The 25455-nt window shown below is 39.1% G+C and overlaps 1 protein-coding gene and 1 non-coding gene across 5 annotated transcripts in view; both read left to right on the forward strand.

Annotated features, from left to right (window-relative positions):
- The window catches only part of LOC124186201 (neurexin-1), an 83193-nt gene that overhangs the window by 54816 nt on the left and 2922 nt on the right, over positions 1 to 25455 (forward strand). For 3 of the 4 annotated variants that reach the window (XM_046577692.1, XM_046577695.1, XM_046577694.1), the window contains 11 exons: positions 189 to 406; positions 498 to 606; positions 1020 to 1342; positions 1488 to 1779; positions 1943 to 2233; positions 3590 to 3768; positions 5554 to 5725; positions 18576 to 18817; positions 19104 to 19227; positions 22684 to 22863; positions 24376 to 24556. In XM_046577692.1, the coding sequence (XP_046433648.1) occupies positions 189 to 406; positions 498 to 606; positions 1020 to 1342; positions 1488 to 1779; positions 1943 to 2233; positions 3590 to 3768; positions 5554 to 5725; positions 18576 to 18817; positions 19104 to 19227; positions 22684 to 22863; positions 24376 to 24556 (2311 nt within the window). The remainder of the gene's footprint in view (positions 1 to 188; positions 407 to 497; positions 607 to 1019; positions 1343 to 1487; positions 1780 to 1942; positions 2234 to 3589; positions 3769 to 5553; positions 5726 to 18575; positions 18818 to 19103; positions 19228 to 22683; positions 22864 to 24375; positions 24557 to 25455) is intronic. The other variant, XM_046577693.1, reaches the window with a different exon arrangement.
- LOC124187252 lies at positions 20270 to 20373 on the forward strand. Its single transcript, XR_006871811.1, has one exon. It is a non-coding gene; the product is annotated as a U6atac minor spliceosomal RNA (small nuclear RNA).

Genomic DNA, 25455 nt, shown 5'->3' on the forward strand with positions numbered 1-25455 from the left:
AAATTTGTATTGGACAGTACAAATAACTGTTTCCAGTGTTCGTTCATTGGACACGTTGACTTGCGAGTTGTTAAACATCTGAAGCGCAACGATCTCGAAAAAATGGTTAGACTAGCGATACTATCGAGCCTGAGTTTAACGAAGATTAAATTTTTCTTACACACTATTATTTCCTTTCGTTTTTACAGACGCATCGACGCTCCATCTAAATGGTACCCAGCAAATGACCGCTCTGATGCCTGAGGATTCGAGAACTCAGGCGGAAGAAGTCGTGGTTCGTTTTAAAACGGCAAAATCTCGAGGCTTGCTGATAGCAACCAGTCTTGAGAACAGTTCTGATCGTCTTCAGCTTTCCTTGGAGGAAGGCAAGGCCAAGATGCTCATTCACATAGGGGATCGCGAAAAGGTGAGATCTTGAAAATCGCCGTTTCTAAAGGAAAAGAATCCCACTTCCAGTGACGCAGTGATTATCATATCGTACCGATTGTCACACACAGGTTGTCATGGTCGGTCAAGGGCTGAACGACGATACTTGGCACACTTTGAAATTCTCGAGAAGAGCTACCTCGTTAAAGCTCCAGGTCAACGACGAGCCCGCAGTGCGTGGTAAGTGGGACTACAACTAATTAGTTTCCAATATCCACACGAACGTCACAGATTCAATGGATTTCCCATAACGCAGCATTCGTTACGACCGAATGAACACACAGCCAGCCCTAATGCAATTTTGTAATATACCGTCTCCAAAAGTCCCACTGATGACTTTGAAAACGCTAACGTATTTTACTCACGTCGTAATTCTCTTTCACGGTTATCGGGCAGGAATGTCAAAAGCTGTTTGAATAATTGACGCCCATGCTTGTAAAACCGAAGTGAAAACGTTGGAATGAAAATACTCTTTTTAAACTTTGGCAGATGGTGTTTTTTTTTTGTATTTCTTCATTTTACAATAACGGGCTTTACAGTTTTTTCGTTTAACTAACCGAACTTCGACTTTTAATTCCGAATTTCTTTGACAGCCGAGACCCTTCTTGGAAAGCAGAGCATCCTTGAATTTCGAACTCTACACGTTGGTGGATACCTTCACGCCGAACACGACACTCCGCACTTTGTCGGGCAACTCCAACAAGTCTGGTTCAACGGTTATCCTTATCTCGAAATTGCCCGGAGCGCCGGATCTCATCAAGGCTCTCATCAAGGAGTGACTCCGATTATTAGGGTGACGGGGAAATTTGGAAAGCGAAATCATCCGGTCCACCATCCCGTCACCTTCACTTCGAAACACACGTTCGTTGGGCTTCCAGTCCTCAAGGCTTACGTGGAGACCAACGTCTACTTCCAGGTTCGCTAATCACCCCCTCCAAACCCATTCTGACCTTATCCTGCAACCTCTTCCATTTAAAACCAAAAAACCACGAGCAATTATCTCGTACAGTTGGAATCGTGGTTCAAAATGTACCGTCAATTCGACCTTTGACCTCTTCCAGTTCAAGACACGCGAGGCGAACGGACTTCTTCTTTACAACGCGGGTCGCGAGCGTGACTTCGTCGCCATCGAGCTGGTCAACGGTCACGTGCACTACGTTTTTGATCTGGGAGACGGACCCGTTCGCATAAAGGACACTTCTAGGTCTCGATTGAACGACGGCAAATGGCACGCGGTCAGCATCGCTCGTCCAGCACCAAAGAGACACACTCTGGCCGTCGACGACCACGTTGCCGCGGTCAACAGCCCCGGTAGCAACGAGAACTTGGACTTGGATGGGATACTCTACATAGGTGAAAATACCGCTTCATCGTCCAACCATTCAAACCAGTTCGTCTTCTCGTTGAGTCGACGTGTGTTTGGTGCTCGGTCAAGTGAATCATGGTCGAAAAGACATGGTCTAAACTCTTCGTCCATCGACTCACCGGCGTTATGTTCAAACAATTGCGTTCACAGGTGGCGTTGAAAAATCACAGTACGGTCAGCTACCAAAGAACATCCTTAGTCGCCACGGTTTCGAAGGATGCCTCGCCTCTCTTGACCTCAGCGGCGAGAGTCCTGATCTTCTGTCCGATGCCGTGGTTCCCAGTTCTCTGGTCGAGTCAGGTTGCGACGCGCCGAATTCACATCCGGGGAAAAGATGCACCCATGACGTTTGCGCCAATCATGGTACCTGTGTTCAACAATGGAACAGCTACACCTGCGATTGCGATATGACCAGCTTTACGGGACCGACGTGCAGCGACGGTGGGTTCATTTCGTGTAGTGGAGTAAAGGGGTGGTGGTAAGAAATCGGAAAAACTGAAAATCAGAATGGCCAGAATTCCTTGTTCAATAAACTCGAATAACGAATACGAGAGAACGGATACTGTCAGAAATTTTAAGTCCCGAATGGTGCCCGATAAAAAACTAAAATGTTTACCTAAAATGTATTTGGTCGAGGTCTCTGTTGTCCGAAACCGAGTAATTCGGAAAACGTTAATCCAAGAATTCAGAGATGCAGAATTTAATAGTGTACAAAGTCGATATTTGAGAGATTGAATTTGTAGAAAGTTTCATATTCTCAAATGTCCAATTATTATAAAAATAAAAGTTAGAACTTCATCATGTGGAAACAGCGAAAAACAGATCTACAAAATGTAGAAGCGTCATTATTCAGAATCGTACAATTCGGAAAGATCGGTATTCCGAAAGTAACCGTATAGATGTCTTACCACCAGAATTTCACATTCCGAGTCTGTCCAACTGATCTATTTTGACTTGTAAAATGTTTTACACACAGAATCAAACAAATTCTTTACTCGATACTTGATAAAGAAGAAAGAACGCAATGCAAACGAACAACTTTGAGTTGTTGAAGCTGTCGAATTAGACCTTTAATTAAAGTGTGGCCAACGATGTGCCTGACTCTTCTCACATATTGCGATTCTTCATTCTGACGATTCTGATATACTGGAATTCTATATTCCGAGCCTTCTATGAGATAACTACTCGGAGTCCTAACCGTTCTGATCCTTGATTCTTCGCATTTATGAATTCGAATAGATGAAAATTCTACTTTACGATCCATCCGAAGGTTATTTATTTGTGTTTGCGAGCAATCGCATTTGCCTCATTCTATATAATATATAATAATATAATATATATAATATATAAATTCTATAACTTTCAAATTTCGATTCTTTTATATTCTATTACCATTATTTCTGGCTTAATAAAGATTCACCACTTTGTTCTTTCATGATCGTGAGTTTTCGATATATTTATGTTCGGGATTCTGATCATTCTGATTTTTTACCCTCACCCAAGTAAAGTCGAGTCAAGTCTCGTTTACTTGAATTATGAACTTTACTCAGCCATGTTGGTGAAGTCAAGTGACATGTTAAGGGGTGTACAGCTTGGATGGTCTAGAGTCATACCTATTTTTAGTATTTATTTATTTATTTACTGATTTATTTTTTTTTCAGAAAATAAAAACACTTGGAGCAATTTGAGTTCGAGGGCTTTATTGTTTGTTGTTTCAAGAACAGTTTCAGGATTTTTTTGACCCCGGATGTCGTTAATGACGCACTCACGTATATCTGGGTACATTTTGTTTTACAGAAGCAACCGCCTACGAATTTGGAGCGGGACGTGGACTCATTACGTACACATTCCCCGCTGATCGAAGACCGGAAATGAAGAGAGACATGATTGCTATGGGCTTTGCGACCGGGATTAGTGACGCCGTTCTCATGCGGATTGAATCAGCTTCGAGCAACGATTACCTGGAAATTGAAATTGTTAGTTCGATCAAACTTCGTATACGTCTTCGGAACCTTGCACTTTCATACGATATCGACGTTGGCTGAATCGGCTCTTGAAATCTAAATTCGAAAATAAGTCGTGCAGTGCGAAAAAAAAAATTTCAAAGTACCAAAGAAACACACGATCTACGAACATTTTAAAGATCTTGGTATTATCAAGGGGAACACTGCTGTCGGATTTTGGAAAATTCGTTTTTTTTTTTTTTTTTTGTTTTTGGGTTTAAACAACGTTTTAGGCTCATAAAAACAATATCCAGTGGATCTTGTAGTGACGTTTCTTTTCAGGCAGGTTCAATTCTCGATTTTGCCACAATGCCTCGAAGCTCGCGCTGAGTGCTCGTAAAACTTCAAACCGCACATTTCTCGATAGCAATTTTTTTCAAACCGGGAGAACAGATTACTCGAACACTGTTGCATGAATCGATTTGAAATTTTGACGGTAGCTTCACAAACACATTCTCTGCGGAAGTACCCAGCAGTTTTTTATATTGAATGTAAACTTTTTTTTTATAAGCATTTTACTTCTTATCGTTTGGCCGAAAGTGGAGTAATTTTTTCAAAAGTGCACCATTTCCACTAAATTTGATTGGAAAAAAACCACTACGAATTTGTACAGGGAATAGTATATAGATTATGAAAAAAAAATTGGTTTTTTGTAAAAGCTGGAAAACTAATTTTCATTTTCTACCTGGAACTATATTTTGTCGACTGTGATAAAAAATGAAAATAGTTAAGAACTAACCGGTAACCGGAACTAAAAATTTCTCTCAGTGCGCTGTGCCTTGAGCCGGCGTTATTGATTCGGTACTTCAAATCCGCCAAATGTTTCCTCACTTAACAATATACAGTAACAAAAATAAGGAATGTTTAACTCTCGTAAAACATATCTCGACTATACTTTCACCGGAATCTGATACCTTGTAGAAGCGTGATACACGTATGATATAAAAATGGCCAAAGCACACTTCGAATGCGCGAAGCACGTGTCACCGCATCCGTTGACAAAGATAGATAAAACTTGTCACGCCTTCTTCCTTATCATCGAACGAATAGCGTCAACCGTAACTGATACAGCGCGCGTACAGTGTAAAACTCTGTTAAAATTCCACAACGCTCTGATGCTTTCCTATACCCAGTACATAATGAATTTGTACATCATTGAAGATACAAGCTTGTCAGTTACACAAAATGTTGCTAGTTGTCGCGCCTTATCTCTAATTATAACCGCGGTAATATCTCATTGTGTAAATATACTCCGTACCAGCTGATTATCGCTTCAGGAATCCTACCATCGCTTCTGTCATATTCTCCGTGTAACTAATTTTAAAGAGAAAGCTGCGATATCACATTTCCGTCAAATTTATCCACAATCGCAGGATGATTATTACAAAATTGAAACCGAAGGATATACGTAAATGGGAATTAACATAATTAAGACCAGAATTAACGTTTTCAATTTTTTTTCTCTCTTTCTTTTACATCTTTTTTTTTTACCACCCTTCTTACGCAAGGTTTTTGTTCTCAATTTAACTCACGTTCGTCTAACTTTTATTTATTTATTTATTTATACATTTATCTTGTAATATTTTATTAAAAAGAAAAAGAAACTGCCTGCTTCTTTTTTTTTCTTTTCTCTCTTTACCGTTTGGTTTTGTAAGCATTGTATGTCTTGTAATTCTTTTCTGTGGTTCTCAGGGAGATAATTCCAGAACCTGATACCATTATTCTCTACTCTGTTATTATTTCTATTTACCTTTTCAGGTCGAAGGAAACGTGTTTGCAGTTTACAACATGGGGACCAACGATCATCCGATCGGCGAAGTTGGTGTAAAAGTTAACGACAACCAGTATCATGTTGTCAGATTATCGAGGAGCGGACCAAACAGCACCTTGCAAGTTGACGATTATAATTTGCAGTCAAATCATCCGTCTGGTGAGTCTGGAATTTATCTTCATTTACGTTCAGTCTTTTTCTCTCCGTTTTATATGCTTGGAAATTGTCTCGTCGATTTTTTTAAATTTTATTAGACAAATTACGATATTATGCATCAAATGAAAATTGCGTTGATCAAACTGTCGAAAATATTTCCTCAACATAAAAATGGAAAATTGAGACAAAACGAAAAGAATTTTCGTAGTACTTTTTTGTTTCGTGACAAAATCTTTGGAAACCTGTTAAATTTCCATGTGAAAAAGTTCATTTCACTGGTTTTTTTTCTTTTTTTTTTAATCGAACATGAAATCTTCGTATAGGTCTGTTTTTTTTTCGTTATTTGTGCACGGATTTTTACCAATTCTCCGATTCTGGTCACTTTTTTTCCATTAGGTCGAAATTGTCAAGAGTAAAAAAAAAAAAAAAACCACAGAAAAATTTTAATATATTACACAAGTATGAGAAAAAAAACTAAGTGAGTATGCTGTGACAGAAAAAGCGTAAATTTTTTGCAACGTGTGTGAGTTACTGTGAATTCTGAGTTCCTGGTTCTGCTATGTATTAATTTAGTTCGATGAAAACAGGCAGGTATTTACTTGCTGGAAAATTGATACGATAGTGCGAGGAGTGCGCAAGCTTTGAACGCACGTGATATGAAATCAATAATTACACGAGCATGACAAATCGTCCGCGAATAAAACAGTATAGATATGTACAAGTGATTGAAAAAATAAATTTACAAGCCAGCATTTCATTTTTTATCTCTCTCTCTCTCTGTCCGATTCGGCTAGAATAAAATAAAAATATAGGAGTAACCATAACCATCAAAATTTGATCTTCAGACAAGTTAAGAAAACAAAGGATTTGTCAATCATTCGCAATTGTTGGAGCGTTTATTCTTATTGATAGGAAATCAGTAATTATTGACGGTTATACGTAGAAATTAACGCAAGTTTGAAATTTTTTTTATAAGAAATCATACCAACAAACTCGCTCTTTAATTTCTATAGTAAATTCGATCTTTACTCTGAAGAAGGAGAAAAAACAAAATGTTCATCAAGTTGTTTCGATTTTGTTAAAACCGAACATTGGCAACGAAATTTAAACTAATAATAAATTCGGATTGAATTTCTTCGTGTCGAAAAAAAAATAAATAAATAAAAATTAGAAAATTGCAATAGCTTGTAAACCGAAGAAAAAAATAATTTTCATAAATAAATGGTAATTTCTTTATTTCTATGAAACTGTTAATGATAAACAGAGATTTTGTCATGATTGAAAATTTTTTACCCTCTCTCAAAGTAACGGATTAACGTGATAAAATTGCAACAATTTTTCCGATTTTTGAGATTACGACATGAAGAAAAATCGCAACGACGATTAACAAATCGTCTGGTTATTATTTTTCTCGAGAAAACGTGGATGTGAATACCTTTTACAAAAGTATCGACGCTGAGAGCAAGTCGCCTCGACTCGAAACTGTAATTTTCAACCTTCCTGCTGATTTCTAAGATCCTAATACGATGCGTTCGATTAATTCGTATTTGCGGTACTTTCATCGTCAGCAAACACGTGTAACAAGGTTCGTTAATGACAAGGCTAAACGACACACTAAATGACGATTTGATCGTTCGACGGCGAGACGCTCTCTAATAATAAAATAAAAAAAACATAAACAAGAACTGTAAACGATTTCTCGTCGTTTAGTCGTGAGCAAATTTCACGAATGCGCCTAATTTTTGCCTCCTTCTTTAACATATGGCGTCCTGTTATCTCGGGGACTGAAAATTTCCGTTAAGATACTTTCGAATGTTCTTTTCCACGCGCAAAGAATCACCACCGCTACGTCGACAAGACTGTCGTTTCACAATTAAAAGCCTCTTTAATTTTTTCGGAAGTTAATTTTCAAACGTCTTTCTAAATTCGTCTGATTTCAATGTCACTCTCTAAAAAATCGCAAATGTGACTCGGAATTATCAGCGCAAAACGTCTTAATCTCAACGTGAACGATACGCTTCAAATTTCTCATCAATTGATCAACGTAACTAAACGACAAATCGAAACGGAAGCGAATATGAGTCGTGAATCCCGCGTTTCGTTGAAACGGTAAAAACGTAATACTTGTCGTACTTGTTTTTTTTTTTTATTTATTCTATTCGCCGAAAAAATGAAAAGGACTCGTTACAACATTTTCGGAGAAATAAGGGAAGTAACCCTGTCGTGAAATTGTGAAGGCGGTTGAAAAACGAGGGACAAAAATCTTCCGGATCAATTTTTCCGCTTCACTTTCGTCAGAGTTCTAAATCCCTGATAGAAAATCTCCAACTAATTCGTGTTTACAGCGTTCTTCACGCCTCTTAACAAATTTTAATGGGCTATTAAACCAGTGATAGTTTGTCGACTTCTTCTGATATGAAAATACGTTATACTTGACCAAATAACACATTTACTTTGACAAATTACACACCTAGGTATATATATATATGTATGTATATATAATAATGCGATTTCGGACAACGTTGGCATCTACCTACAAACACTCTTCGATTTTATTCGGTCCTGTTAACTTGGGGACACCAAATTTCCGTTGGAATAACTTGAAATGTCCCGGATGTAACGCTGAAAGAAATATATATATACCTACTACGCTCAAGCCGATTCAAAGAAGCTGCCCGTAATAAACTGTTTACGATATCTTTAACACTCACATCGTAAAAATGATAAATGATAATACACTGGAGTAATTATATGGATGTTCGTTTATAATGTTCGATAACCAATTAAACAATTAATTCATTGCATCATTCGGTGTATAATAATTTTTTTTTTTTTTATTGAATGGATAAACGCATGGTTATTTCAATTTTAACAGATTTACATTCATCGCCAGAAGTTTTTCATTCGTTTTATAAATTAATTTTGCGTTAATCTGACTGTTTGAAACTAGGAAATAAAATACAACAAATTATATTTATAATTCGTTTTATCATTAGAATAATACAGACTACTAATTCACAAATTCTAGTGTCGGATAATGAATAATGTAACGTAGTCAGCGCTCACAGCAGTGAAAAAAAAATGCTGAATCAGTTGTCTTTTCTAACGTTTATTCGTACTTCTGAATTTTATGGTAGTAATATTTTGTTATTGTTAAAATCTGGCAAACGATACTTTCGGAATCAATATATTTACAAAGTAATTTTACTATTTCGGTGTAAAATCAGATATTAGTTCGATTATCTTTCACTTGCAATTTTTGCTCCACGCATTGCCGACCGGAAATAAAAATTTCTCTCAGTTCGCGTTCGCCGAAGCCCGTTAAAACTCGCCCTTGATCTCGGGACGAATCTAACTCGGCGATTAAGTGCCTCGTTCAAAAAATCGCGCCCTGAGCCCTTTGCCCTCGATCTACCTTCTCGGCTTGGATGAAACTCTGTTTCCGACATCCTATAGAAATGCCCTTTGGAGCCAGATTTCTCACGATCGTCGAGAGCCTCGGAGAAGAAACACTCGGACGTTGAACTATGAGAACGGTCCCAACGAAGGATGGCTGGGGTGACTTTTTTTTTATCGAAAAGGGCGTAAAAGTACTCAACTATCCCTTCTCGGACCGTTTTTGTGACCGGGGTTCGAAAGAAATTCCTCGAATCGGTATCGGTATATGTATATATATATATATGTATATATATATACCTAGTCAAGGGTCAAAACGATTACGACTCCAGGTATTAATAATAGTGTGAGATTTCACAGATATTAGACTTTCGATGCTGGGAAATTGTCATTGTTTTATATTATTTGTTTATACAACGTGTGCCGCTTACATTTCGTTTCAATTGTTTTAGTTTTTTCGTTACCTTGTGATATCAAAGTTATATTTTTTTTCTCTATCATCAACAAACTGACCGTGATGATAATCGTACCTATAATGTGGATTATTGGATGTAGATATTGAAAAACTTCAATGAGTCGGTTGATAAGAGATTATAATATTAATCACTTAGTTTTTCACTATTTGTAATAATTTCTGTTATTTCAATACAGTTTCGATTGATCTAAAATTCTAGATCAATGACTTCTCAATGATTTTCAAATTTTACAGTTTTAAAGGATTTCATTTCTGGATCTGAAAATGAACTGAAAGTAGATTGAAAATAACTTGCGATCAATTTTTATATATATCATATACATATAGAGAGAGAAATTATTAGAAATATACTTTTAGTTCATTTTCTCATCCAGTAATGAAGTTCTTTAAATTGACAGTTACAGCCTTGTTTAACTAAAAAAGTAGAGTAAACCTCAGAAACTGATTTCGCGTTGCAATAACGAAAAAAGGATCGACGATAGCGCAAAATGTTTACGCGTACCTCGTTTTTCGCAATCCCAACGATATTCGAACAGTTTTCTTTAACGATACCTGTTTCACCGAATTTTTTTCAATTCCCGTAACAAATGAAATTTTTCCAAGTCTTCCTCGACGTTGTCACCGGCAAGTACGTCGATGGTGAATTTGAGATAGCAACTTGAGTTAGGCGGGAAAGGCCTCCGAGGCACGTGGGCGACGGTGTCACGTGACAATAAGGAGGGTGGTTAGACCGACAATCCGAAGAAGACTTCCTCGTCGAGGCTCTTCGAAACTCCACGAGAATTATGTTTCCCTGTTACTCGAAGCGCCACATACCACCGCTGAATTCCCACGCGCCTCCGTTGAGTTCTCACGCGCATCCGTTCGTCCGCCACGACGTCCAAGGCGCGTGAGAAAAAATTGTCCCACCGAGTCCCACGATAAACGTTCCTCGTATACGTATACATACGTAGAACAACGCACACGTGTAAAATTCTTATTAGCATCGGTGAGACATGGAGCATACATGCTCGCGCGTGTGTGTGTGTGTGTGTATAAATTTATTTACACGTATGGTAGGTATGCATATAGTGACTTCTTGGGCCGAGATGAGGTCCTGGCCAATCGAAGTACCCTATTATACCGTTCTTGAGGAACTCTCCCACGGTGTCCAGACAGAGCAGAGCAAACGCCGATAAGATCCCGTGGGAATGGTGGAATTTTTTAAATCTCGTAACAACCTCGGTCCGGGATGAGAAGGGCTAATTTTATTTTTCTCTATTTTTCTCTCTTTTTTTTCTACCTACCGTCTTTTCTCCAAGCCCAAGATTCACCGAAGTCACACTTGCCGATGACGATACGTTTTGATACTTTTCTCATTTTTTAATGTCGTTCTTAACGTCGGTAGCTTCGGACCGATAAAGGTGGATCAATTCCAGAAAGGAAGCCGAAACTTTGACGAGTCATTTGTACGTTTAACGAGTCGAACCTTTGGCTGGAGTTTCCAATTCCAATGAACGATATTATCGCAAGCGCATTCCCGAAATACCAAAGCATCGCGTATATGTGTCGGGTTACATGCAACCGAGTAATCGGCACCTCCAGTCAGCTAATAAAATGCTGCAAGCATCGGTGAAAAAAAATGTGGTTCACTTGAGCGTGGAGACACTCGAGCTGCAACGAAGTACAAGCGACCAATAATACGAAACAATTACGGTGGGATCAGGTTACGATAAACCCAAACAGGAATTCGTAATATTTCTCAATAATCTTCGGGAATTTCCCCGTCGTGCGAACCGAAACCGAGATACTTGCTTCTCAAGCGTGGGAGAATTACTCGCAAGGGGCAAAAATTGATCTGGTTTAATATCAGGGATGCATAGAAACCGAGGAGTCGTTCACTCGTTTTAAACTTCAAGTAGTCCGCGTTCCCACGGGATTACATCCCGTCGTTTGATACACCTCTTCGTCCTTATCCCTTTCCCACAATCAAGACGATGTTATCTCGCGATTTATTAAATCGCAACTGGCGGCGTTGCGAAGTGACCTCGCGACTCAATCCATACACGCTGACTGTGAGAGAAATTTGTAGTTCCGGTTACCGCTCAGTCAGTCATTAACTATTTTCATTTTTTACCACCATCGACAAAATATAGTTCCATGTAGAAAATGAAAATTAGTTTTCCAGCCGTTACCGGAAAGTCTGGTTTCCGTTGCTATTCTTTCTCATTACGATCGCTGTGATTTGCAAAAGTACCTTCCAACGTGCTCAAAATATATCACGGGTTACGAGTATTATTGGTACAGTGTCTTCTTCGCACCAGTGAAAAGTGACACGCTCTTCGTTAATTTGACCAACATTCGATCTATGAATACCTCTAACGTATCATCGAGATATTCTTCTCTTGGATATGCACAATTTCTGTCCAGCGAAATCGGAACGATTACGCCCTTCCCCAAAGACGTTCCAATTCGGTACCTCAAACGGATGGATCGATCCAATTTTAAAGTCTTGACGACCTTGCCCGTTTGGAACTACAACCTGCAGGTATTCCGTGTCCCGTCGTTACTATCGGCACTTGGATGCAACCCTGATATCGTAGGGAACGTATCCAGCCCCGATGGACCGAGCCTTCTCACGCTCATCCCGGCACAAGAGCTCTTCGGCATCATGGCCATGCAGCGACAGTTACATTCCTCAGATCCAATCTCGTTATTTTTTTTTTTTTTTTTTCTCCATTTTTGAACCTTCTTTTTTTCTCTCCCGTTCGGTTTTCTTCTTCACTTGAGACGGCGTGAGAAGGTATCCTGGGAAACTCCAACGTAAACTTGTTCCAAACCCAAGGATCGTTGAGCCGAAGGAGCGGAGGCGCCGTTCTCACGTCCAACAACGATAGCTTATACACGGATTTACCATTTTTGACATTCGCCGTGCAGCGATAGATCATCTCGATCGGGTTACCGCAACCAGCGTGCTGCTAAATGTAACACCGAAAATATTCTACAGAAGTCAACGCTATTTTTGCGCTGATTTTGAGACCAGACTGTGTCAAGAATCGAACGATTTACCCTCGTGATGTTTAATTTTACGCTAATCGGTGTAAACTTTTCGCACTGTGCGTCCCATCGTTAAGCTCACTTTGCAATATATCATACGAAATTGTTATATGCAAATAGTTGCAAAATTCATTGGCATACGATTTTACTTTATCTTGAGTCGGCGACATTTTTTTTTTGTTTACAATTTCGAAAATTTAAACTTCTTGCAGCAATTATCGTGCCTTTGCTAAACTATGATCACGAAACATAACTCTCTGCAATGATCGTGATATATTTTTAGTTCAGATCAAGAATTGTTTAAAAGCATCAAGCGCAACATAAAAGATGCAGTAACGATGCCGTTGTTTTTCGTGCGCGATTGAAATTTTTTAAACAATCTTCCAAACGATCCAGTTATCGATCGTTTAATTTTTTCGACACACCACGCATCGAGTCCACATCGTTCCCTGTAGCCTGTAAAAACTAGCATTTTAAAAAAAAACCATTCCTAGATTTTGTTACTCTAGAATTCAGCATGCGTTTTTTGAATCCTGAAATAAACACGAAATCAGTGAATAATTTCCTGCCTTTTGTTACACGCATTGTGTTGCAAATATTTCATTGATCTCATATTAATTTTCTGTAAAACATATAATTCGTTATGATGTACGAGGTGTAGAAAATATTGTAAAACCTGCTTTCACAGTTTTAAAAATTTTAAAAACAGTTTGGCAAAATATCAGTCGGAATTTACTCGAGTTAAGATCCGTGGCGATACTGCGATCACCGCGTATCGTGAACACTCTGCTTTTATAGCTTAACTTTGGGTTCTCTCCCACCATACTTCGGGGCTCGAGGTTCTCTGGTGGGGAAGAGGATGAGGAGTCAGTGCCCTTTTTCAAAATGGTACAGGCAACACCATTGATTGTACGAAAAGGAAAAACGAGAAGCGACGAAACACCATGGCGTACCCATGAAACCCTGGTAACTCGGAGTCCAAAATAAGCCCGAAGTCTTTGATTCTTCTCACGGTTTTTGCCGCCTAATATACCCTACCGGTACGGTACGAAGGTCCGTTCCTTTGTATATCATAAAACCGAACTATCTCTACCTGGTTTTACTATTTTCATACGACGGCGAGGAATTCGGTCTCTCCAATTAATCCCGGGGCTACGTCAGGGTCACAACCACACCCCCTGACGCCCCTAATACCTACTTTATTACACAGGAACCTTGAACCGCGTGAGAACCATTCTGGATAGTAATCATCCCTCCTACGATATTATAAATATTCATTAATAGAAAAAAAAATATTCAATCTCGCGATTACTTTGGACTACGTAATCCGTTATAATTACTTCGGATACGTTCTGGTCAAATTGTCGAATTTGTGAAAGATTCTAGAGTTTGAATTAGATTTGAAGGAAGAAGATTGAAATAAATAAATAAACAAGTCAGTCGGAAGGTGAGGTATGACTCCAAACTATGCGGACGTCCAGATTCGTTGTCTATGGGAATAGCGCTGCTTTCCCATACCCAGCGGCACGGCTACTACTTTTTCCCATCGGAAACACAGGACGACACAAAGTATTAGAAAACGGATCGTGAGAAACGTTACCGGACGAAAGAAACAGATTCGAAATTCTATACAGGCGACCGATTCTTCGGGTCTAGTAGGAAAAATAATCGTGAGAAATATGAGAAAGTTTCCGTTTATTTAAACACGAGCAGCGCGTTTCGATGCAGATATTAACACCGGTCGAACAGACAGTTTTATGATTTATTTATGATTCTATATTATCGAGAAAAATTCTGACGATTCTACAGTTTGGCATTCTATGTTTTGCTTCGAATTTGAAGATTTTAAAATTTTATAAATCAAGTTTTCGCCTCTTTAAAAATTCGACATTTTTGCCCCTTCGATTTTTTTAAATCCTTCTACATCTCGATTCCAAACTTGGTGTCCCATATGAAATCTGTTCAAGTCCCACGAGGTAATTCTGTATCTTCGTAGAAAGTCTCGTTAAAATCGATCTCAAGGTTCATTCGATAGGGACAAGCCGATTGTTCCTCGGCAGTTATCCGTAATTATTCAACAATATTAGGCACGGTTCTTTGACTCGTCGACTATGAGCTCCTCGCCTCGTGTTTCCCTGCTCGTGTTTAACCGAATGCGCCACTTGCCGAGAGGGCCAATCGGCCAGCAACGACCTCAACCTACTTTCGGATGGTAGACGGTGCCTCCTCTGGCGCCATGGTCTCCTAGCAAGTTACTTATTAATTTAGATTATGTCATGTAAGAGCTAATTGCTTAGTGAGGGTGGGTCAGCCGTGACACTCGATGCCTAAAAAGACCGGAAACTCGTATCATTCAGGGCTTCGACTCGCCTTATCACCGGGTGTCAAAACGCCACGGATACGTAAGTCGATTCTACAAGTTCTCGAATATCAAATATCCTCAATTATCCTCGACAGTCGCTCACTCGTAAATATCCGCAATTCAAGGACGAGCGTGTTCCAATTCGTAGAGTATAAAAACTTTGGAGGAGGAAACGATCCATTGTACGACGGTGAACTTACACCTAAGGTGTCCGTTTCTGATGGAAAAAACGTGGAACGTGTTTTCCACTTGGCGGTAAATTTACGAACCTACCTAAACACGTGACCGCTGTACCGCGAGTAAAAAAAAAAAAACAAAATAAAACTTCCTCTCCCTTTGGTTCTCGAGTGTATCCGGCACGCTGCTACATATCGCACTCGTATAAGGAATTCCGAGCAAAGCCACACCCGGCTCCGTTCTGTTCTCCTAGTAAAGTGATACAATTTATTGGACTTCTTCAGATTGGAATGTGGGCATCAATTACGTATCACTTAGGACTGCCGGAATACCCGAGCGAGCATAACTCCCTGTTACCAAAAATGATCCAATCCGTCAGTAAAGACGCGACACGTACAAAACACGGTCTTCTCTCACCAGCTGACGATTAGCAAATTAAAATGATGACAGAGCCCCTACAATTTCATAATACTCTGATAGTTTGACTATGCTCAACTGCCAAGTGTCCCTCGAGCATTGTCAGCAATTTTATTTATCCAGTCCAACGAACCAACGAAATTCCTCTACCACAGGTTAAAGTTTCTACGTAAGACGTTTTAACAGTGATTTAAGCGGTTAGGACCACCCATTAATATACGCTTATATATGCACGGGGCGGTTCGGAATTGAGTCATTAAACTTGGCACTCGGTAAACTTTACGCCTTTCCTGATACCCTGCTACCAAACGAACCACTCGCAGACCGCGCCGGACGGACATAACTTGTTTTCTTGAGACCCAAGATTCAATGGGAGAGCCAATGTTTTATGTTGTCGTTTACATATAAATATAAATCTGTCGTGTTAAAATTCTGGGATTATGTGTACCGTGGCTATGTGTGAAATTATTTCAAAAATAACTTAAACTTGTTGGTATAATTTTTATTTCGAGAACCGATAAAATCGGACAAGCTTCGTTCACCTCGACGACAGTTTGATTCGTCAAGCTCAAATAATATGTTACTATAATTATAGACACAATAACGTGACGGTGAAAATTACGAACGCGAGTTCGTCGAGCGAAAAACTTGTTGGTTAGTCAACAGACAACTTTGCGCTGTACAAAAAGCGGCAAACGATCTGATGCTCGATGAGACCAGACGCGGAAGGTCTTCCTGCCGCTTCTACGTTCCTGATGAAGCCGCTGGTCGGGCCTATTTTTTCGAACGAGTTACTAAATTTAGACACTCCGAAACTACAACAAACAAAGCCCGTTATCTGGCCGTGTTCACGCGGACGGGAAACCTGCCAAACCTGTTACTTTCCTATTACTTCTTCATCCCGAGTCTCGCCACCAGCGTATCCGCCGCATTAGAGTCGAACGGAACGGGCATTTGCATCCGGTTCATGGGTTCCTTATAGTCAGGACCACCCACCACAGAGGTCCTAGTCGCCTAGTAGAAAAATCGGCGGGTTATCGATTTTTTACCGAACCATCTTTCACGGGCAGAAAACAACCTCCGAACTTGACATGACTTCCTGATTCATTTGCACGTCTGATTGTATGACAAGCTGCGATTTCTAATTTCAAGTCGGTTAAAGATGTCGGAACGAAGGGCTCGTTGGGAATCAGATATTTTAATTTACTCTGCGGTTTTTACAATTCATTAATCTTGTTTACCACCTTTGTTCATGTTATCGTCAAGTTGGTTCGTATTCTTCTACAATCGGCTCTCGGAAAACTGCATTGAGGTATAAAGTGTACCGGTCATCGACCCTGTAACAACCATTGACCTATTTTCGTCGTATTCGCTTGATCCTTGGTACTAAAATTACCAAAGAAACAAATTTGTACTGTCCTAACTCTCAAGCAATTGATTTTAGTCGTCGAGTTACTATACTTTTTTAGTTAAACAATAAAGTTTCCGGTAATGGCTAGAAAACTAATTTTCATTTTCTACCTAGAACTATATTTTTCGATCATGGTAAAAAATGAAAACAGTTATTACAAATTTCTCTCAGTGCACACATAAATTCAGACTCAACAGTTCGGTGCTAAAGTCGACGGTTTGAAATCGCACCTATAACTTCCGACCGTCTCCCCTTACTGACCATCTAATTAAGGTACGAGGATTTTTATTTATACAGTACACATCTTTTTGGAATAAAATTTTTTTGCTGACCTTACGAATGATCGAATACGCGGTACGAAACCTCTTGGAATCTGTGTTAGCTGGGTATGGAGTTTAAATCTGTACGTGCCGAGTGTCGGCGCGTGTCAACAACCGGTTGGATAGTTCGCGCGAGGCTTTGGACGGGCATGAAAATTAGGACCGCTTGCATCGCGCATCGATACCAAGGTAATATTATTGAGCAACCCGAAGGGCCGTACGACGACCTTAGAAGACTTCGAGAATCGTATGATCGCCTGTTCACAGAACCAACGAAACTGAAACTCTGCAAAGCGTGAGGAAAGAAATAAGGGACCGTGTGACCGAGCGGTAGGGAAACCAACGACTTGGTCGAACCTTCTTCGGTTGTAGGCTCATCCGTAGGGAGCACTGACCGATGGTCAGTTAGTGTCCGACTCCCAGGAGTCGACCGTTCGAATCTTATGCTTGCCTGATGTCTGGTCAAACCGAAAGATCCATCCAACAAAGGATTGCGGTGAAACTCGAATTGCTTTCACACCTCGCTCGACCTTTCCTTCTTCGTCGTCGGTTTTTATTTAACCGCTTCTCGAATCGTTTCCAAGTCATGTGCGATTGGGGGCTTATGGGCTTTACCGCGATCGAAAAATATAGTTCTAGGTAGAAAATGAAAATTAGTTTTCTAGCCGTTAATATCACAACAATGGATAGCAACCTCTAAATATTTTCCAACCTACTCAGGTTTTGGGACAATCTTTTTTTTCAATGTTTGTCACTAATTTTTCGAGATGCACGTTGAATGAAAACAAAAAAATTTAAAAATTAACCAACCTACTGTGCTTACAAGTCCACAGAAACTAGTTCTCTGAACACACTTGTGTAACTAACGACGATTCGGGACTCTGGAAATGCTTTTCAAAATGGATTTTCAATAAAGCGATTAACAACTTTGATACCGGAACGAATGGTCTGGTGAAAAAAACAGGAAGTTACAGATTCTTGATAGGTAGTGAGTTTTTCATTCTACAAGCGCGTCAGGTCATTAATTATTGTAATCACTACAGTAAGACCTCGGATCACAGTGAAAAAATGAGAAAATTACAAAAAACTGGAATAACTTTTTGTGCATTTCAAATGCCAGAACGAAATTCAATCACAAAAGTATATAAAAAAAGTGTAAATCTAACGAACGTAGATTAATCTTTGGCATACAAAGCATCGTCACTACATACGTGATAAGCAACAAACTAACAATCGTAAAATGAAATTTCATATCGCAGGTCATCAACTGACCGTGTTCAACAGCCAAGCTACCATTCAAATCGGCGGCCGATGGAACCGGAGCAAAAATCGAGTTGAACGACCGTTTCTGGGGGTAGTTTCCGGAGTAGTCGTAAACGGTGCTCGAATCCTGGATCTAACCGCTGCCAGGGACCCGAGAACCTCGACCAGGGGTGACGTGCAATTATTACCAACCGGAAGTCTTTTGGACAGAGCTGCACCCTTGCAAAGGATGCAACAGGTAACGGTTTGTCAAATACAATACGAAAAATGTGTTCAATTTTGAAAGCCGATTTGAAAATCTCATCAACGTATATAAATTTATCAACCGAATCGGTTTGCCGAAGGCATATAATTGTTTTTTTATTTTATTTTATTTTGTTTTTTTTTCCAACCATTTCAATGGCATCGTTTTAGCGAATCACGATTTTCAATTTCAATTCTACCAAACGTGTCGGCAAATTTATCATCGTCAAATATTGTGTAACTATTATCTCTGAGTGCATGTATCATTTTCATCGTTCCAGACTCCAGCATCCGGATTACCGGGTGTCGTTGACGATCTGATTTTCTCCGGAGCCGGAAGCGGATGCGCTGGTGACGACGAGGACGAGGAATGTTCACCGATATTAGAATCTGGTTCTGGTAAGTGTAAGTAAAACTTTTTAAAATTACCGTCGCCACACTAAAAGGCCTCATCGTGTTCCAATATTTAGCCAACATTTTAAACTTCTATTTTACCGAAAAGCTTTCTTTTTTTCTTACGCGTGTCGGAGAGTATTTTTTTTTTTTTTCTTTTGTACGAAAATTGACACGTGTTTATTGGCAATTCGATTACCAAATAACAGTGAGACGAAAAAATGCTACGATTACATCGTTTCTCAATTTACGAACTATCAGTGACAAAACAAACTCCCCCGCGTTTTTATGGCATTCAAGTATATTCGGCGAAGTGGGTCACTCGGACCATTTGTAAAGTACCTATTTTGTTTCATGCCAACCACCCCTGCAGCTTTGACCACCCACTGTGGGTCTGAGTGGTCGGTTTTACCGAATAATTTACCTCGCGTTCCGATAGATCGTAAATACGTTTCTGCAATGGGGTATTTTTATCACTGCCTAATAAATTGATCGGATATCGATTATAACGAGTAACGCTTTCGGACAATGTTCGTGGATTATCATATCGTACGAGTAAAATCGTTTGATAATTTAACTGGCAGGTATAAAAAAAATTATTGTTCATTCGATTAGTTTTGAACAGACAAACCTCGGTTGAACGAGTTCAATTCTGTTCAAATAACCTCTGTTCTAGGTGAATAAAAATTTACCACCATACACTGACAATCTGTGAATGAATAAAAAAAAAAAAATTGCATTGCAAATGTTATTTTGTAGCATCAGAAGCTCGAATTTGTTTTTGAACGAGTCGTAGGAAACGAAAGACCAAAAACGAATTCTCAATATCGTTGATGATTCTTTTTTTTTCAATATTTCAAACTGTCAAGAAATATGATTTTTAATCTCACTTTTAAATAAACATTTCTATTCTATACATTATTTTCCAAACAAAATATTTTCCAACTTTAATCGTTCACGAGTTATTCGCAAAAATCTATACGCGAAAGTTTCTCACAAGCGGCAAGTAGGCGCCCTGATTAGTATATAAGTTTCCGTAACGCTCGATATCAACGTGTAGTATGAAAAGAGAGACGTTTAGCACTCCCCTAGACAAGGATGGACACGTATAATCGGTAAGGCACTAGTCACCAAGGTGGCTGCTTACCAATTTTTTTTATTTTGCGTAATCGGTTCTACGTAAATATCAGATAGATTCTCATCTTTTCAGTTAAATAACATATAACATAAACTATATAATTTTACTGCTTTTAATCTGGCAATTCGGAGTCAATAGATTTATGTTTATTTGTAATTTTTACAATCCTGGAATTACGATTTCACATTTATCTTGAAAGAAAATTTTAACCTCACTCGTATCGTTACTGATAAAAAAAAAAAGAAAAAACATAACAACAAGTTATAGATTTTTCAACACACACATATTTTACACAATATTCAATGTTCGGATATTTCGTGTTAAATTTTTTTCCATCTTCTCAAAATTTCTTTCTCACTTATAAAACTTATCGTTAAAAATATCATACGATACACAGCTTAAAATTCTATCAATTTACAAAGTTATATAGAAACATGTATATGTATAGTGACCTCAATTATAATTAGGAAAACAAAACAACGCTGATTTTGAGAATAAAAGTTTTACCATCGCCGCTGTATAATCATACATACATCGTTCCAAAGATACGTTGTACAAAATTTATAAAAATTAAAAAAAAAAAAAATAAACATCAGTCGACTGGTTTGCCACAAAATGTTAAATCCCGAGGATCGTTACGCCTGAAATACTCTCGGCCAGAGCTCAGCCGTGTGTTTTTACACACGTGTAAATGTTTACGTGCAAAGGTATAGAAATCCACACACACACGCGCAAACATCGGTTTAACCTCGGTCAACTTTGCCTGCAGCTTACAATTAAACGAGAGGCGACGGCGCCACTTCGCTTCGTTCATGCTCGCCTGGTTGTATCGTCAATTCATTTGCATATTTCGGATCGCTAACATAATTCCGTGTAGAACCTTGTCCCATCCGTCCGTCCTTTCTTTCCTACGTCCTCCTCGTTTCTTGCCGACCCCTTTTCGTTCCGACCTGCCAACTTCCTGCGCTCGATGTACTCCTGTTACAAAATCTTCTCCAACTGACTAAAAACTTGATTCTGCCGGTCATGGTGATCGGAAGACCGAGCGAGAGCCCGACAAATAGGTTCAAACTTGCCGCGAAAATACTCGCTGTTTGTTGGTGATGAAAGAAATAATAAAACAATAAAACAAATTATAAGCAGCAATGAATTAACTTGAACGTAAATATTTTCAATACCGTTGAAGAATTATTCGACTCTTATCTTCAGTTGCGTGTGTGAAAACTTTCTCGGTGTCGAAGATCGATAAAGGGGGGGGGGAGAGACGTTAAAATTTTTTTACGTTTCGTCCCTGACGAGGGCCCTCCCTGAAAACCTTAAAAAAAAATTGCTTGCTGATAAAGATAGCAATGGAGTTTATTTATGGCTAAATACACTTCTGTGTAAAGAGAGAAAAGAAATTTCAAAGTAAGCTCATATTCAATCGCGTGAAAAAATCCCTTCAGGGTTAAAACGTAAAAAATTTTAACTTCCCCCCGCCCCTTTATTGAAGTTCGACATCGAGAAATATTACACATTTGCAGCACCGATTGATTGTGACTGAATAAAATGTTAAAAAGTGTAATTGTTTGTAAAGTAAATTTCCGTGAATTTTTTTTTTTTTTCACTGCGTATGAAATTCTGATTTCTTGACGTTCATTTTTTAGACATTACTACATCTTTGAGACGTAGTCGACGAACGAGAATTGTATCTAAGATCTATCTATGTATAAAGTATTTTACACGTATGCCAGTTGTTCGTGTGATAAGAAGTTTGGAAATTTTTACGGACTCAAAGAGAAGAGAAAAATTCACGAATTTAACGATTAGAAATTGAATTGCAAGTGAAATTGAGAGTTCTTTTAGATCATCAGCAAGAATTAATCGATGTAACTAAAATCATTTGAAGCTGTGAGAGAAATGGCGAGAAACGCGTTGAAAATAATTTCCATCAATTACTCGTATCTTTCTTAATCCAAAGGTCACTGAAAGTCGTCAAGAACGCTAAAAAAAAAAAATCGATGAGATTCGCTTGAAAATGAGCAAAAATCGCCCGATGATAAGAAAAGACTGAATAGAATCGTCGAGAAATTAACGTTGATTAATAAAAATTGATGATAAAATCTCCACGAAGATATAAATCAGTGGTAATTTATCCGTAGTATCGATAATTGTTCAACAATCGTGTGTTTTTACCAACCGACTTTGGCGCAAATCTTGTCTCCCGAATTAAATCACGGCCGGTGGATCAATCCTGTGACGTCAGAGGTCTACTAATTATAGCTACCGGGTTGCTTATCCGACAAGGCAATACCCGTGGAATAAAGTAAGGTTTAAATTTGAATTTCCAGACGATCTGATAACGCCGGTTTACGTAGCACCAACAAGGTCACCTGCGGTAACTCCGAGGCCGAAAGGCCCCAATAAAGAGAGTCCCGAACGGCCGTCTTGCGACGATGAAGAAGACTGCTACGACGGTTCGGGTGGAGATCCTCTCACAACCGAAGAGATATTCGTCACTGCAGCAACGGGTACGCATACATATTTCAAATTATCTACAATGAGAGAAATTTTAACCATTTTCATTTTTTACCACAGTCGAATCGCTGTTGCTAGATTTTCTTGCAACCGTTGCGAAAATTTAACGCTCGCGCGAGAATAAATTGACGTTAAAGCCTTGTTTAACTAAAAAAGTAGAGTAAACTTCAGAAACTGATTTTGCGCCGTTCTAGGGTCAACATCGAGGAATATAGGTTACACTCGATAGTTACTGGTAAACGAGAATTTTGAAAACCATGCAGAGGAAATGAAATTCAAATCATTTATACCTACTCAGTGATTGCCGATTTATCGTTGTTATCAAATCGCTCGTCTTACGTTCAATTTCCCATCGTCTCATCGGAGCTGGGCTCTAATTATCCACGCAACTCGAGTCCTTTGTTGTGCTCACCATCCGATTCACCCTCCTTCAACCATCTACGGCACTGGTATTGATCCCTTCTATTCGCCTCGTGGTGTTCGTTAGTCTGTCTCATGCTGTACGTGTACCGTACTGATCCCTCCGTATGTAGATGGCGGAAAAAAAAAAAAAAAATATAATACGCTCATGCTATATTCCGTGCCTATGTAACATACGTGTATTCTACTGAAATCATCTCTCGAGATATCGCAAGCAGCTGTCTTCTCAAAGCTCTTGCCTTCGGGTCGGGGAAAATATATCACGAAAAATATGTCGGAGATACTTCGAGCGCCTAAAATGGTATATTCGGAATGTAGAAAAGGGACGAATTGTGTGCAGTTCATGAAATTCAAATCGAGCGGTTTTTTTTTTTTTGGCGTAGCGGTGATCAAGTGTAAATATCGATACTTTTTATCAATTTTTTCACACAGCTTACTAGAAGAAGATCCATTTAGGAACATGAAAATAGACTATTTTCAACGAAATTGATGAAACTATAATTTTTTTTTTTTTTTTTTTATATACATCGTTTTCAGTGGATTCAATATCACCATTTTCTTCGACCTTAATTATTCATATCGGTGAAATGCTGTTTTAAAATTAATTACTCGGAGATACCGAGGTGAGAAAAAAATAAGAAGGAAAGTAAATTTCGTCTGCAGTTGAATTTTTAGAAAATTAACAGTCTCCTGTAATAAAAATGAAACAAATCGGTTAGTTTGATTCGAAAGGAAAGTCATCAACGTCAAAGTTTGAACTATCTTTAACATGTTATTCACACAATCAAGAGACGATCGCATCGGACGATATTGAAATAATTTTATACGATGTAAAAAAAAAAAATCACCGGCCTGTCCGGTGTGATAAAATTAATAAAAAGTATCGATTTTCGGTTAACCAAGCTTGTTAAAACCGAGGCGTGAGTAATACTCGTTGAACACGATATTGTTATACGGCGCAGGCAGCGCAACCCTTCGCAATTAGAAGCATTCAGATAACGGCGAAGCACTCGGCAGTGGTACCAACCACCGCCAACCCCCCCGTATTAGAACGGAGAAGTTGATCCTGTTTAATTTACTTTCAGATCCGAGCGCCGGTTCGTACACGACGCTACGTGCCAGTCCCACCAGCCAGTCGACGACGCAGACGCTGCCGGGGTCGCCGTCGACGCCGTCTAGGGGTGGGACGGACCTCGTCTCGACGCAATACGCTGGCACGACACAATTCAACGCCACTTCACCCGGTGCTGACTCCAGCCATGACAGGTGAGCGCGGCTCGAGAGCTTTACGATTCGAGCTTTTTAAAATTTTATTTATTATTTTTTTTTTCTCCTCTCCCTTTACTCTACGCAAGTATTTTAAAATTAATTTTCTTGTTCGTTTGTGCGTGTGCGTTTTATTTTTATTTTTTTTTTGACCCTCTCTCCGTGCACGTTGTTCCGTCAGTTTCGGACCAATCAGCTGAGAGCTTGCGAGACTTGGTGAAAGTTCGAAGTTATTCGAGACCGAATCGAAGTCGAAAGTGACGATTATTTAGATTAACGGTTTGCCGAAGCGAAAGCTTCTTCATTGAAATTCTTCTCTTTTCTACGTATTTTTGAATTCATTCTCGCACTTTGTCAGTTTCTGATCGATTAGCTGAGGGCCTGGAAAGAACGTACGAAGTCGAAGTTTGAAAATTAACGAGATCGAAGTTGGTAACTTTATCGTAACGAAATGTTTGAAAAAAATCGCAAGTTTCTTAATATTACGATGAATTTTAAGGTACTAAGATTTACAAATATGAGTGTGTTTTGGTTTATTACGGTTGACTTAATTTCAGACGATTCAAAAATCGCGAAGTGACGGTTTTTCATCGGCATGGATAGTTGAGATAACTTTGCTAACCTCGAAATTATAAAAATTATTACACCCTGAGTCGAAAGTATGAATAATTTCTGAGCCTAGGATATTCTCTATGTACGTAAGTAATTGAACACACGTAGAGAAAATATCGATCGATGCTTATTTCTGAACTCGTCGAGTTGCGAGGAGGTTTACCAGATTTTATAAACAACCCCACGCGCTTTTCGCGCTTGACATATGGACTAGTTGATTTCATCCTTTTGCTATTCAATGAGCCAGGTTCTAGATTAATGGGCTTACTTTCTGCACTCAGTCTTCT

The sequence above is a fragment of the Neodiprion fabricii genome, chromosome 7 (assembly GCF_021155785.1).
Source record: "Neodiprion fabricii isolate iyNeoFabr1 chromosome 7, iyNeoFabr1.1, whole genome shotgun sequence".
Classification (NCBI taxonomy): Eukaryota; Metazoa; Arthropoda; class Insecta; order Hymenoptera; family Diprionidae; genus Neodiprion; species Neodiprion fabricii.